Here is a 14,207-nt window from a genome sequence, read left to right as displayed (position 1 = left end):
TTATCTGTTTGCATATGAGGTGGTACGCAAAAGGTCTGACATTACACCCAAAGTCAAATGTTGGGAACCCATGTTTTCCTTATGCTTGCAGAGTTGTTTTGTAATGTTATGTGCAAGATATTAGGCTACGGATTTCTGTTCAAGTGTATGACTTCAATAGTCAATTAAACTATTTAAAAAACAGTGGCAAATACACTTTGAATTATGCTGCACATTTATAGTACTTTTGCAAAATGTCTCTTGTCCTCAGATATATCAAGCACAGGCTGACAATCTGTACACCTATGCTAAAAGCCTATGCTGCCAAAACACTTTATTTACTCTTATAGACAAGAAATGCTCCTGACAGTATTACTGTATAAATCTGCCACAATAGCAAAGAGAGGACATTTGTAAGTAAATACTACGATGAACAAAATGATTACATAGAAAAAATATACTGTATGTGAATTAAATAATACTAGCATCATGTACGTTATAGATAATGCAGGCATACATCATGTATCTCTTGGCTGAATTAAATCACTGTTTCTATGTCTTGGGTCTGAGAAGCAATATTATGCAGACAGTGTTTTTGTTTGAATAAAGTCATTGGACTGCGCCGTAGAGAGCAAGCAGTCACTCACAGCCACTCGCTGCCCCAATAACAAAGAGCAGAAGTAACAATCCTGCCAGGGTGAGATTATAAATCATCTGATTTACAGCGTGACACCAGGGGCGGGGAAAAAAGTCCAAACACAATCTAAACACTGAGGTGGTGCTGAGGAAGGCTGTAGTACACTGAGGTACATCGCAGGGAGCCCATCTACACATGTCATAGTGTATACAGTATCACGCTACTGCGGAATCACAATGTCTCTTTACCTTGACGGACTGTACGGCCTGTATCTCTTCCTCTCTCTCCCTACTTCTACCAACCTCGTTTTCTCCCTCTCTCTCTTTTATCGGGTCCGAATAGACACGAGTGGGCCTTGTTGTTCCTCGTCTGAGATAAGGTAATTATCTTTATAATGACTTCCTAAGCACATGCACAATAGAACCGGAGGAGGTTACAACATGTTAGAGAGAGAGAGAGAGAGAGAGAGAGAGAGATGATGGATTAATTTCTAGTTTCATGAGACTAGCTGGGGAGCCACTGATTCTGTGATGATAATGACTTCCTAAGCACATACACAATAGAACTGGTGGAGGTTACAACATGTAAGAGAGAGAGAGAGAGAGAGAGAGAGAGGGAGAGAGAGAGAGAGAGAGAGAGAGAGAGAGAGAGAGAGAGAGAGAGGAGACAGAGAGAGAGAGAGAGACAGAGAGAGAGAGAGAGAGAGAGAGAATGACAGTGAGACAGTGATCGTTGTCGGAGCAGAAACTACGTCACAGTTACGGTGTTCATCTCAAATGTTAAGTAGCAACGTCAGGTTCACGAGGTCTGCAGACTGACAAAGATTGTGTAGCGTCTGTCATCAAAGGGCGGGGGGGGGGGGGGGGGGTATAGACAACAGCAGCTGTACGGTGGACCTGCTATGCTGCTTTTGTGTCCTCCATTAGTGTAGCAGCAGATGACCTCGGAAGTTAACACACACAGGAGTGGATAAGTAAGGCCTTGTTCCCCGCATGACCCTTCTCCACCTACAAATCCTGTTGAAAATGATCCCGGTGTCATGCTGTCCCAGATACCGCACTTCATATAGATTAGCCCTCACACCGTGTGTGTGGTTGAATGAGAGGGAGTACGCACGGCCATGCCCCCTGAGTGTTCATGTGTGAACATATGGGAATTAATTGTGTATCTCAATAGGAAAATGCTAAGTCCATAGTATAGACTTAGTACACACACAGGCACACAGTTCTCTTTTGTTTTTGACAATATAAGTAAAGTACAGTTTAAACCTCTGTCCCCCCATGGTGTCAGCAGATAGGGTGATGAACACGCTCTACTTCATCAATGGGATTCTTGCATTCCAGGCTATGCTTAAGCCCTTTGTGTATCCCTCTTATCCTATGCTGTGTCCAGACAATACTTTGCCCTGTCCCCCAGACATACACACACACACACACACACACACACACACACACACACACACACACACACACACACACACACACACACACACACACACACACACACACACACACACAGCCTGGCCAAATGCTTAAAGCAGGTGGCCTGCACGACTAAGCCCCTACAGCAATCATCCTTACTAGGATCCTATCTCCACAACAACGACAACAACAACAACAGCCCAAATGCCATGGGACCTCCAAACATCTTCAGAGATAACTCTTGATTAATCTGATAAAGCAGCGTAGTAACAGATTCAAAGATAACTCTTGATTATTAAAACAACATAGTAACAGAATCAATAGGTGACCCTGAGATCAGTCTCCAGACCACATTGCATTGTTTTGTTTCTCACACGTTTGGGCTGCGGCTAACGAGGAAGCTTCTCCTGATTGGATCTTGTGAGCGGATGCTGTCTGACTTGTGTGTATTTGCGGGAAAACTCCTTCCCCTCGGCTGGTATGGGAGGTGGTTGCTGTACCAGGCCCCAGCTGTACCGGGCGCCAGCTGTACCAGCCCTAACCTGTACCAGCCCTAACCTGTTCCAGCCCTAACCTGTACCAGCCCTAACCTGTTCCAGCCCTAACCTGTTCCAGCCCTAAACTGTCCCGGGCTCCAGCTGTACCAGGCCCCAGCTGAACCGGGCCCCAGCTGTGCCATCACTAATCTGTACCAGCCCTAACCTGTACCGGGTCCCAGCGGTACCAGCCCTAACCTGTACCAGCCCTAACCTGTTCCAGCCCTAACCTGTACCAGCCCTAGCCTGTTCCAGCCCTAACCTGTACCAGCCCTAACCTGTTCCAGCCCTAACCTGTACCAGCCCTAACCTGTTCCAGCCCTAACCTGTACCAGCCCTAACCTGTTCCAGCCCTAACCTGTACCAGCCCTAACCTGTTCCAGCCCTAACCTGTACCAGCCCTAACCTGTACCAGCCCTAACCTGTTCCAGCCCTAACCTGTACCAGCCCTAACCTGTACCAGCCCTAACCTGTTCCAGCCCTAACCTGTCCCAGCCCTAACCTGTACCAGCCCTAACCTGTTCCAGCCCTAACCTGTACCAGCCCTAACCTGTTCAAGCCCTAACCTGTACCAGCCCTAACCTGTTCCAGCCCTAACCTGTTCCAGCCCTAACCTGTACCAGCCCTAGCCTGTTCCAGCCCTAACCTGTTCCAGCCCTAACCTGTTCCAGCCCTAACCTGTACCAGCCCTAACCTGTACCAGCCCTAACCTGTACCAGCCCTAACCTGTACCAGCCCTAACCTGTTCCAGCCCTAACCTGTACCAGCCCTAACCTGTTCCAGCCCTAACCTGTACCAGCCCTAACCTGTTCCAGCCCTAACCTGTACCAGCCCTAACCTGTTCTAGCCCTAACCTGTACCAGCCCTAACCTGTACCAGCCCTAACCTGTTCCAGCCCTAACCTGTACCAGCCCTAACCTGTACCAGCCCTAACCTGTTCCAGCCCTAACCTGTACCAGCCCTAACCTGTACCAGCCCTAACCTGTTCCAGCCCTAACCTGTACCAGCCCTAACCTGTTCAAGCCCTAACCTGTACCAGCCCTAACCTGTTCCAGCCCTAACCTGTTCCAGCCCTAACCTGTACCAGCCCTAACCTGTTCCAGCCCTAACCTGTATCAGCCCTAACCTGTACCAGCCCTAACCTGTTCCAGCCCCAACCTGTACCAGCCCTAACCTGTACCAGCCGTAAACTGTTCCAGGCCTCGGCTGAACCAGGCCTCAGCCCTTTGGTGTTCGTACGAGGTAGAGATCGAAGGAAAACCTGACAAACAACCTCTGTTACATTTACATTTTACATTTACATTGAGGGCATTTAGCAGACGCTTTTATCAAAAGCGACGTACAAGAGACTTACATCCATACACACATTCACACAGCGACGGTGGAGTCAACCATGCAGGGCGACAGCCAGCTCATCAGGAGCAGTCAGGGTGAAGCGTCTTGCTCAGGGTCACCTCGACACACAGATAGGAAGAGCCGGGGACTGAACTAGCAACCTTCCTGGTTACCAGCCAACCGGATCTACCTCCTGAGCTAAGCCGTCCCCTGTTTCAACAAACCATGAACATATGTGGTAGTCCTGAGCGACTAGAGTTCCTTGGTCAGGGCATTATCTTATGTTTCAGTGATGCATGCGGCCGGTGTATTCTAGTGTTCCAGAGGGGTGGGAGCGACCCACGCTAAATAAAAGAGGGAGTGTTTTTCTTCACGTGATGCAATGATGAATTCCGCAGACGACATTATACTAGTCTCAGCACAGTGACAGTTTAGAGTGGGTCGCACAATCTCTTTCACTAATGTGTGGATCCTATTCTCTTATGGGTGGGTAAACGTTGATATCAATTCTGGTACACAGTACCGTTCAAAAGTTTGGGGTCACTTACAAATGTCATTCCAGCTATGCTGGCTGGAAACGGCTGATTTTTAATGGGATATCTACATAGGTCTACAGAGGCTCATTTCCAGCAACCATCACTACTGTGTTTTAATGGTACATAGTTTAGCTAATCGTGTTGAAAGGCTAATTGATGATTAGAAAACCCTTGTGCAATTATGTTAGCACAGCTGAAAACCGTTGAATAGAAGTGTGAGTTTTCATTGAAAACATGAAATCGTCTTTGAACGGTATTGTATGTGAGAATTTAAAAAAATATATGAAATATCATCTTATCATCGTCTTTAATCCTTTGAAACATGAGGCTTCTTGGTTGCTAATATGTAGAGGTCTCTTAGTATCTAACCCACCCCCCCCCACTACTCAGTGGAACATCCCTCCTGTCTTCGATTGACTTATGAAGATGTCCAGGTTATAGTACCGGCAAGGGGAATAAGGCTTGAGATCCAAAGTCAGAGAACACAATTTATTTTTGTTTTGTTGAAACATCAAATTGAATGACCTTACCAATAAAGACAAACCACAGAGGGCTAGGAGAATGCAATATTACTTTTCTACTTAGAATCTTTGATTTTGTAGGTTTTTTTTGTTGGTACATGTGTCTGTGTCTCCATGCACCTAGTACATCAGGCTTATGATTCTATAGGACACAATTTGGCCTCAACGAGAGCCACTCTATAGAAATGTCTTCAACAAATAATGCATGTGTGTGAACGCGCACATGCACACACACACACCTGGGCACGCACAGGACCAGCGGATGTGTTTAGTGAGTGTGTCTGCAGGCTGAGTCTACCTTAAGGCTGTCTGGTATCGTGTGGCCAATCCGTCTTAGTATCACCTCAGCCTGGGATAAGTCTCACTTATAACCAGCCTCTCCCTGCTGCCAACACCATCGCTTTCAGCTCCGCCTGCCAAGGTATGACATCCCCATCACCCCCCCTCCTCCACTCCTCTATCTGCCTCAAACTGCACCTCCCCCTCGGCAATACCCATACCTTCCTCCCTCCCCTCCTGGATCTCATTATCACTCAAACCCCTCAGTCTAAATATCATTTTTCTCTCTGGCTCATACTAGTACTGCCGTTAATGATGCCCAGTGCTCTCATCCTCTCTCTCTCTCTCTCTCCCCCTCTCTCTCTCTCTCCCCCCCCCCCCCCCCCACTCTCTCTCTCTCTCCCCCTGATGCCCCTAGCCGGGCATCATCAGAGCAACGTCTGCCTGGACTTCACTCCTTCTCTCCTTCAGGGTAGTGGTTGGTGAGTGGTTATGTGCCTCCGCCCTGGGGACCAGGGACCCCCTCTGGGTAGGGCGAAGGGCCCTGACCAGGCGGAGCCAGGTGGGGCTGGTGGAGGGGCGGGGTCGCGTGGCTATAGGCCCAGTTTGGTCTGATCCACTGATCTACACTCCACCAGCTGCCATCTTCCTCCCGTTCCTCTTCCGCTGCTGTATGACTCCCTCTTTTGCGCTCTCTCTCTCTCTCTCTCTCTCTCTCTCTCTCTCTCTCTCGCTCTCTCTCGCTCTCTCATGTCTATTTTTAGATCTGGCTGATTTCTACCTTCTAAAATGGGCATATCTGTTGTGGAACAGGAAGGTGCCTTTTTGTTTTTTTCGTTGTTGTTGTTGCACACTGATACACACACCGACAGTTGGTGCAGATCTCCCTACTGTACTTTGTTCTCCATTACAGCAGTTCCTTTGTGTGGTTCTTTTATTAAACACACATGCATGCATGTTTGGAAGTCCCGTATGTAAATAACTGTCTATCCTCAAGCAGAGACTGATTGCTTTCATTAAAAGGAACACACACCACACAGTGCAGCGATACATTACCATATGGTAATAAAGAAAGGGCTTTTGTGAATGCGGCATTCCTGTACAAACAGGGTGTGTACTACTTTGCAACACTGGTCTGATTTCATCTTTCTGCTTAGCTAAGCTGGGATGCTTCTTACCCTTCCCTGATCATTAGCTATCCCTCTCCGCAACACACACACACGCACGCACGCACACACGCACGCACGCACGCACGCACGCACGCACACACACACACACACACACACACACACACACACACAATCCCTTCCTGACCCTCTCCCTCTTCCCAAATCCTATTCTCTATATCAATCTCAACTCGTTTTCTAGTCGGTTACATAGAGTTTCAGTACATGGGAAGAGGGAGAATAAGACAGAAGAAAGATCTTGCTAACCAACTCCAGCTGCTTTCTAAGAGAACCAGTGACTGTAGCCTCATCCTCAAAGTTGAGCGTGAGGGCCCGTCGTGTTGTCGTAAGCCAACACGTCGGCATGTTTGGCGGAGTAACAGAATGCCGCATTCCCCAGCAGCCAGACAGATAAAGGGTGTGGAAGAAGGACAATGTGGAGACCCCCCACCCTAAAGAGCAGGGTGGTGGGTTAAAACAAGTGGGAACCAATGCAGAAACCAAAATCACAAATTACTGGCTTTTTCCGTCTGTATCATTACTAACATACTGATGTATTCATGTAACTGAGGGAGGGGAAGAGAAACTATTCTGCATCTTGCGCAATGTGTCTCCAGACTTATTAAGGATGAACAGCTCTGCGCATCGGGTAATGCAGTCTTTTTCTATTTTCTTTTATGACATGTGGGAATGCTAAATGGGTGAATCCACACCGGTGAAATGTGGCACTGACTTTTCCCTGCTGTAACGCAGTTATAAAAAACTACGGAGATGGCAGGAGGCAACTAAGGAAGAATCTAAGTACGATCTGTATACTTATCACATCAGCCAATGCAGCCTAGCAGGTGATTCCAGGATAAAGAAGGAGACAATAGCGTGGTGACACCGTGAGGGAACGCATGCAGAGGGGATCAGGGATTCATCTGCTGAAAGTATAAAAAATTTCTATGTATTAAAGATTGCACTATCGCATAAATAATTATGGTCGCTTGCAGGAAAACATTGATTCATAAATGCAAATGATTAGTTAAATTATAATTATATATAATTATATTATAATGATTTCCTGTTGTTGTCTGGGTTTAGTCCTTTTTCTTCCTTTTATAACGTGCTAGGGTCAGCTTTTAATAACCCCCCCCCCCCCCCACCTTGCTGGTCCCTGTAGTCCTCTGTGATCCATCCCCCCCCCCCCCAGACACCGAGCGTCCACAGGCAGAGATGCAACCATCTGCGGTGAGGACGTATGCTGTCCGACGCAAAAGTGCTGACTAAGGTCCATCCTCCACCGCCCCCCCCCCCCCCATCCATTGGCTTAGCAGCACCAGTCAGGATCCAGCCAATGAGAGAGAGAGTCGCCGGACCAACAACCCTTGTAAGGAAGCCCATTAAGGACCCATCAATATTTCATCGTTGCTCGCTCAGGAACATAGTTCTGGAAGTTTCCAGGCCGGGACCATTAGAGGCCAGACGTCAATACGTTATGGCAGCAGGCGACTTTCTTCAGACCCCACCCACCATCCACCCCCTCACCTCTCCTCCAAGTGAATACATTGAAGAGGCTTTCTTCAAACGGCGTGGTTTCCGCTACTTCTACATTAAACAAATCATTAACCATTAGTTAGCCAAGCACAACAACATCCGCTCCTCCTCCTCCGCCTCCTCCTATTGTCGCCTGCGGGCGGTTATATGTCTGAATGAGTTAGGCCTATAACCTGGTGGGGGGTGTATCGTACAGTCCTGGGTCAGGGGTGTGTGGGCAACGTTGTGGTTGGTTAAGGTTGACGTTTAGGTTTAAAAAAGATAACAACCCCAAATTATATTGTTAAATACAACCAAGCATGTGACAAGTACTTATATTAAAGGTAATGTCTTCATTCAAATGTAAATCCTTAAAATCATTCAATGATGCTCCCCTATCTCTCTCTCTCTATTAGCCTTAAATTACTTTTATGCATATTTTTGCGTTATAAAGACACTTCCTCAACTAATATTAACAAACAAAGCCAACAAAATAGAACCTGGACCTTAAGAGCATTATTAAATATTACTGTTTGACAAATTAAATAAAAATATAACTTTTGCAATAAGCTCTTTGAATACGCATCAAAGTAGCCTTATTTGGGTTTTATGTTTGTATTTAGTTTTTTTTTGTTCAATATGTGAGCTGCCCTATAGACTGAGCTTTATTAAATCCGGCATGAGGAGAGGACCTTTCCTCCCTCTTCCTCTCAGAGCCAGTGTCCTTGAACTTAAACACTACATGTTGTTTTATTAAATTAAATATGACTGAAATACAATTTCCTCCTGTTTGACTTGGGGGCTCTGTCAAACCACACCAAACTTCACAAGAACCAGCCAACTCTATACTAAAAATCCTCTGTGGCCCGAACTCTCCATAGGAGGTCAAAGGCATTCTTCATTTTACAGGTTTACCGGTGTCCTCTATTTTGAAAAAGAGGTCGCATTGCAGTATCTTAGTCATTAGTAATTCTAGACTTCAACTGGCTGGTTAGAATCTGCACTAATTTCTATGATAAAAGGATACCAGAATTCAATATTGTTTCAGGCAAATTCTCTCTGACAAATTAATATTTTATGTGGTTGATTTTGTGGGGATAAACTAGTTAGATCCCCGGCTCCTCCTAGTGTTGAGGTGTCCCTGAGCAAGACACCTCACCCTGACTGTTCCTGACGAGCTGGCTGTCGCCCTGCGTGGTCGACTCCGCCCTCGCTGTGTGAATGTGTGTATGGACCGCTGTAAGTCGCTTTGGATAAAAGCATCAGCTAAATGCCCGTAATGTAAAATGTAAATGAAAATGTAAACCTCTGGAGTCTAACGACTACAGTAGCCTGAAGAAAGGCAATTCTAGTCCAAGAAAGTACTGTTGAAAGACATCAAGAATAAACAGTCAGTGTTTGCATGCAGTCATAAAAATAAACCAGACGTCTTAAATATGAATGATGTGGCTAGTTACTGACCAGTGTGCAGAAGCGCTCGGGCGGGTTTCCGCATGTGATCCCCGGCGGGTCCACTTTGATGCGCATGTGGTCCTTCATGGAGGCGGTCTTAGGCTGGCAGGCGTAGTGCTCCCACACAGAACCATCGTCCGTGCTCACCAGGGACTTGCACAGCTCGTACTGGCCCAGCGCTAAGGCCACGCAGTGCAGCAGCAGCAGGACGACGAGGGTCCAGGGGAGCATGACAGGGCCGGCGAGGGGGCCAGAGTAAGAGCAGGCGGACTTGGGTTCGGGGGGCCGTAGAGGGCGGGACGGGCCACGGTTCTCAGGAGCAAGGTGAAGCGCATGGAATTCTGCATGCGGTGTGGATCTTCATCAAGGAGCCGGCGAACCACTCTGGTCTCAGCGCCTCATCACTGCCCTCTGGGTCTTACTGGGGTGAACTGGTGGGACAGAATGGGGCACCCCCCAAAGGCTTACAGACTCCTCTAATATAAGAAAGAACAAGGCTATTGTTGTGAGGGAAGACTATATTTACAGTTTCCCAAGGACACAACTCATTTTTGCACTGGGGCTAATTAGTAGAATCTGAGGAATGGAGGGTGTAGAGGTGTAAAGCGCTCTGAACTTTCTGCATCAACTTTCACCATACTGACGCAGGGCGTGGGGCAGTACAGTCTATCGCAGCGGTTAACAAAAACCAATGTCTCAGAGATTGCTTTCCCACAAGGAGGTGTAAACCGAGGTGATGGTCCGGTTGGCTGAATGAGAGGGTACGAAAGCGTAAGGTATATCCATTGGACGTAACACCCAGGGCAAGTTTTTGTTGATTGTCCTAGAGAGAGAAAAAGAGGTTGAACATATGAAGTTAAAAATAGTTAGGGAGCAATGTTTTCTGAAATTCATCTTCAAACCTGTGTTTTGATGCAATGTTTATTGAATCTATGGCTAAAGCATGTCAAATTAAATCAAATCTGTTAAAATTGAAAACTTTCAGGTTTTCTCTATTTAGCCCCAAACCCTGTGGGTCGTAGGTGAAAACGCAGAAAACTGCAATTTGGCAAAGTTCAATTAATTTCATCACGTCTTTAAAGTGTATATAGCTATATAAAAACAGGGAGCAGCCTATGTTTGAAGCACGTGCTCCAGATGGTCCCGCACAGAGTTGTGATCTGCGCTCGAGCTCAACTGCTGTATGTGATCAGATGTCTATAGACACGTCCCTCGTCTAAGCAATTCACACACCTAAGCTAACATTTCTATAGGTATGTATCTCCCCTTTGACTTTAAGTAACACACTGTCTGTAGTTGTTATCGTTAGCCTCGGACCACCGTAGGGATGTGTCGGCGCAGAGCAGCTGGTATGATGTTCGTGTGTGTCAGTATAATACCCGTGTGGTAACTTCGGGTTTTACTTAAAGTTATACAAATATGTCGTAAAACCAGAGAGTTCTCCGCACTGTCACTTCTACGGGATGATATGTTAGCCGTTCTGGTGCTAATCCTCTGTTGTTGTGAGCTTGTTTATGAGAGATATGGCTACTTACTGTCCGCGTTGGAGGAAACGACAGTTAGTTTGTTCGTCCTCAGCGTCTCCACTCGTAACGGTTCAGCATGGCCGTCATCACTGTACTCCCGCTTATCTGATGGCAGAGCCGCTTGTTTTTTGCCTTCTGTCGTTTACTTTTTTATGACACAGAGGAGGACGGCGGCCAGGTAGATCGATGTCCTCGATCTGCAGCGATGAGGAGAGATGAACCTCACGGCTTAAAGGAGTATCAAAAGTAAAATGACGGACTTTGAGGAAGGCTCGTGCCCGACCTTCTCCTACTTTACAAGCCCGGGTTTACCCTGATGCTCAAGGGCAGAGGGAAAAAAGGTTTATGGAAAATCTCCACCCTCTCTCTCGCGCGCTCTCGCTCGCTTGCTCTATCTCTCTCTCTCTCTCTCTCTCTCTCTCTCTCTCTCTCTCTCCCCCCTTTCGCCTTCGCTCCCTCTCTCTCTCTCTCTCCTCCGTTAATGCCCAAGCTAAATCCTTTACCATCACTTTCAATCACTATCTGAGCTTTTATCTACTAGCTCGCTGCTGCCTGAACCGGCTGGTGCAACTTCCTCTCCGCTCTTGCTGTCTCGGATCCCATCTCTCTCTCTCTCTCTCTCTCTCTCTCTCTCTTCTCTCTCTCACACACACACACTCACTCTCTCATACTCTCTCTCTCCTACACGGTACCAAAGTGTCCCCAGTTCGGGCCGATCTGCTGCTCCGTTTAAAGGACCAGCGGAACCGGACCCTGACTATTGCTCAGTCACACCGTATCGTCCCGTAATACGATACAAATATTAATCACAACTGGGATGCGTTTTAATATTTGGTTGTAATGAAAAAATAACGGCGTTAGCCTACTTGAAAACAGAGCTATGAAATAACTTAGGGAAACGCAATCCACTCCAATATCAAACTTTTCCTCCGCCATCGTATTACCCATGTTGTGGCTCGGCGTTGTGTTCCGTCCTGCCTCCGTCGGCGACACTGAGCGCTAGAGCTCCCCCCCCCCCCCCCCCCCCCCCGTCTCCCCCCTCTCCCTCCGCTCCCACATGAGCGCACACAGTCACGCAAACTGCTCCGCTAATCTACACAGCTCCACAATTGATCGCGGTAACTAACACATTTCTAACAAGTGTCTATCAGATGTACGTAGATAGCTAAATATATATAGATATAGATGTAGATATAGATAGATAGATGGATGGATGGATGGACGGATGGATGGATGGATGGATGGATGGATGGATTGAGAGAGAGAGAGAGAGAGAGAGAGAGAGATACATAGAGAGAGAGAGAGAGAGAGAGAGAGATAGATAGATAGATAGATAGATAGATAGATAGATAGATAGATAGATAGTTAGATAGATAGATAGATAGATAGATAGATAGATAGATAGATAGATAGATAGATAGATAGATAGAGAGATGGATAGATAGATAGATAGATAGATAGATAGATAGATAGATAGATAGATAGATAGATAGATAGATAGATAGATGGATAGTTGAATGGATGGATGGATGGATGGATGGATAGATAGAGATATTATACAAATAATAGGACTATTTTATGAATGTGCACGGCTAACAGTTCACCAGAGTGGATCGATAGGTTGTCCTTGGCCTGCCTTCTCTCTCTTCACATCTTTGATATGAATATTAACCCCTGTCATGCCACAGAGGTGGACCAGTGCTCTCCTCCTGGCCGAACCAAATCAGCCATCCCTTCACCGGCTCTCTGCGCTGAGCAGCATTCAAACAGATAAGGGCCTCTTGATGTCCATTATTCTTTATGGCACTGCAAACACAGCATAGGGGCCCGCAAAAGTGATACTGATATTAAGTCGAAGAGGAAAAATAAACTGCATGTCATTTATCACAGTCTGAAAATGTGTGTGCGTGTTTGTGTGGGTGTATGTGTGTGAAGGGGTTGCTTACAAACACATAAGTATATGAGTATTTGTGTGTATGAGTATGAGCTATAAACTGTACTGTATTACTATAGCAGTGCATTGTAATTAATATAATGCACTTTTACGACAAGCAGTGTCAGACTATAAAATATCTCCATATACATATACATATAGAATGTCTACCCCAGTACTCAAGGTGTACTCAAAAGTACATCAAAAGCCAGGTAGAAATGTCAGACCTGAACATGATGAATGAGTGATATTGTGTTTTGAAATTCAATTATGCCGAGCTTACCAGGAGCATCAATAACCAGACAACACGCTGTCCCAGCTTACAGAGCCCTACATACCGCAAAGTCCACTGTATTAAAGGGAAAACATTCAAACGTTACATTGACTACACCGTATGGAAGGCGGTAATGTGCGGCGCTTTGGAGCAAAGGTAGCCATTATGTTTTGGAAGCCCCATTATGGTGTATTCTTTATTGATAAGATGTAGGGTAGAAAGGGTTGTGTTCAGAGATCTTTATACCCACCACGGGCCCCAGAGAGTAAGGAAAATTCTGTAAGATGCAGAGCGTCTGTGTGAGGAGGTGAAAGCCGATGACAGCAGTCTTCCTGTGACGTCCTTCCTCTCTCTTTCTATCTCTCTCTCCCTCTCTCTCTCTCTCTCTCCCTCGCCACAGACTCACTATCACTTCTTTATTGCTCTCCCCTTCTCCCTCCCTCCCTTGCCCTCTCCCTCCGTCCCTCCCTCTCTGTTTCCTTGTGTTTTGGCAGAGGCGGGCGATGTTGAAGTAGACTGGCTGGCAGACCTTGATAAAAAAAATATACCCTTCATCATGGTGGCCCGCAGAGTTTGGACGAGGTTCAGGGCAGGGCCCATCGCTCTTACTCTGCTCTCTCTCTTTCTCTCTCTCCCTCCCTCTCCGTCTCTGTCCCTGTCCCTGTCCCTGACTCTCTCTCTCTCTCTCTCTCTCTCTCTCTCTCTCTCTCTCTCTCTCTCTCTCTCTATCAGTCTCTCTTTCACTCTCTCCCTCTCTGTTGCTGTCTCTCTTGGTTTGTGTCTGAGCTGAAGAGGTGACGCAATGGTATAATGTGCAGGAGTCACACTTGCATAAATCAGATTTGGAACTTTAGCAGTGTCCCAAACGAGTCCTGTATTATCAGAAAATCATTTAGCTGTCAGCAGGGCACTTATCTTTGCGCAGGGAGCTCAAATGTGCAGAATGGGCAGTATATATTTTATATATGTGTTATATATAGACGTATTGACATGTACAATACATTTTGGCATTTGTGAAGTGAAGGGAAGCAGGAAACAATCAAAATGAAAAATCAAAATTGGACAAATTCAAAATGCATAAAAAATGGATAGAT

The 14,207-nt window shown here is 46.4% G+C and overlaps 1 protein-coding gene across 1 annotated transcript in view; it reads right to left on the bottom strand.

Annotated features, from left to right (window-relative positions):
• ntng2b (netrin g2b) overlaps positions 1-11,297 on the bottom strand; it is a 59,254-nt gene extending 47,957 nt beyond the window's left edge. Inside the window, exons 1-2 of the mRNA XM_079755548.1 lie at positions 10,916-11,297; positions 9,390-10,203 (exon numbers count right to left, since the gene is read on the bottom strand). Coding sequence (XP_079611674.1) covers positions 9,390-9,611 — 222 coding nt within the window. The 5' untranslated portion in view covers positions 9,612-10,203; positions 10,916-11,297. The remainder of the gene's footprint in view (positions 1-9,389; positions 10,204-10,915) is intronic.
• Positions 11,298-14,207: the final 2,910 nt, after the last annotated feature.

Source organism: Pollachius pollachius (genome assembly GCF_949987615.1).
Source record: "Pollachius pollachius genome assembly, chromosome: 18".
Lineage (NCBI taxonomy): Eukaryota > Metazoa > Chordata > Actinopteri > Gadiformes > Gadidae > Pollachius > Pollachius pollachius.
This window is presented reverse-complemented; position numbering and strand designations above follow the sequence as displayed.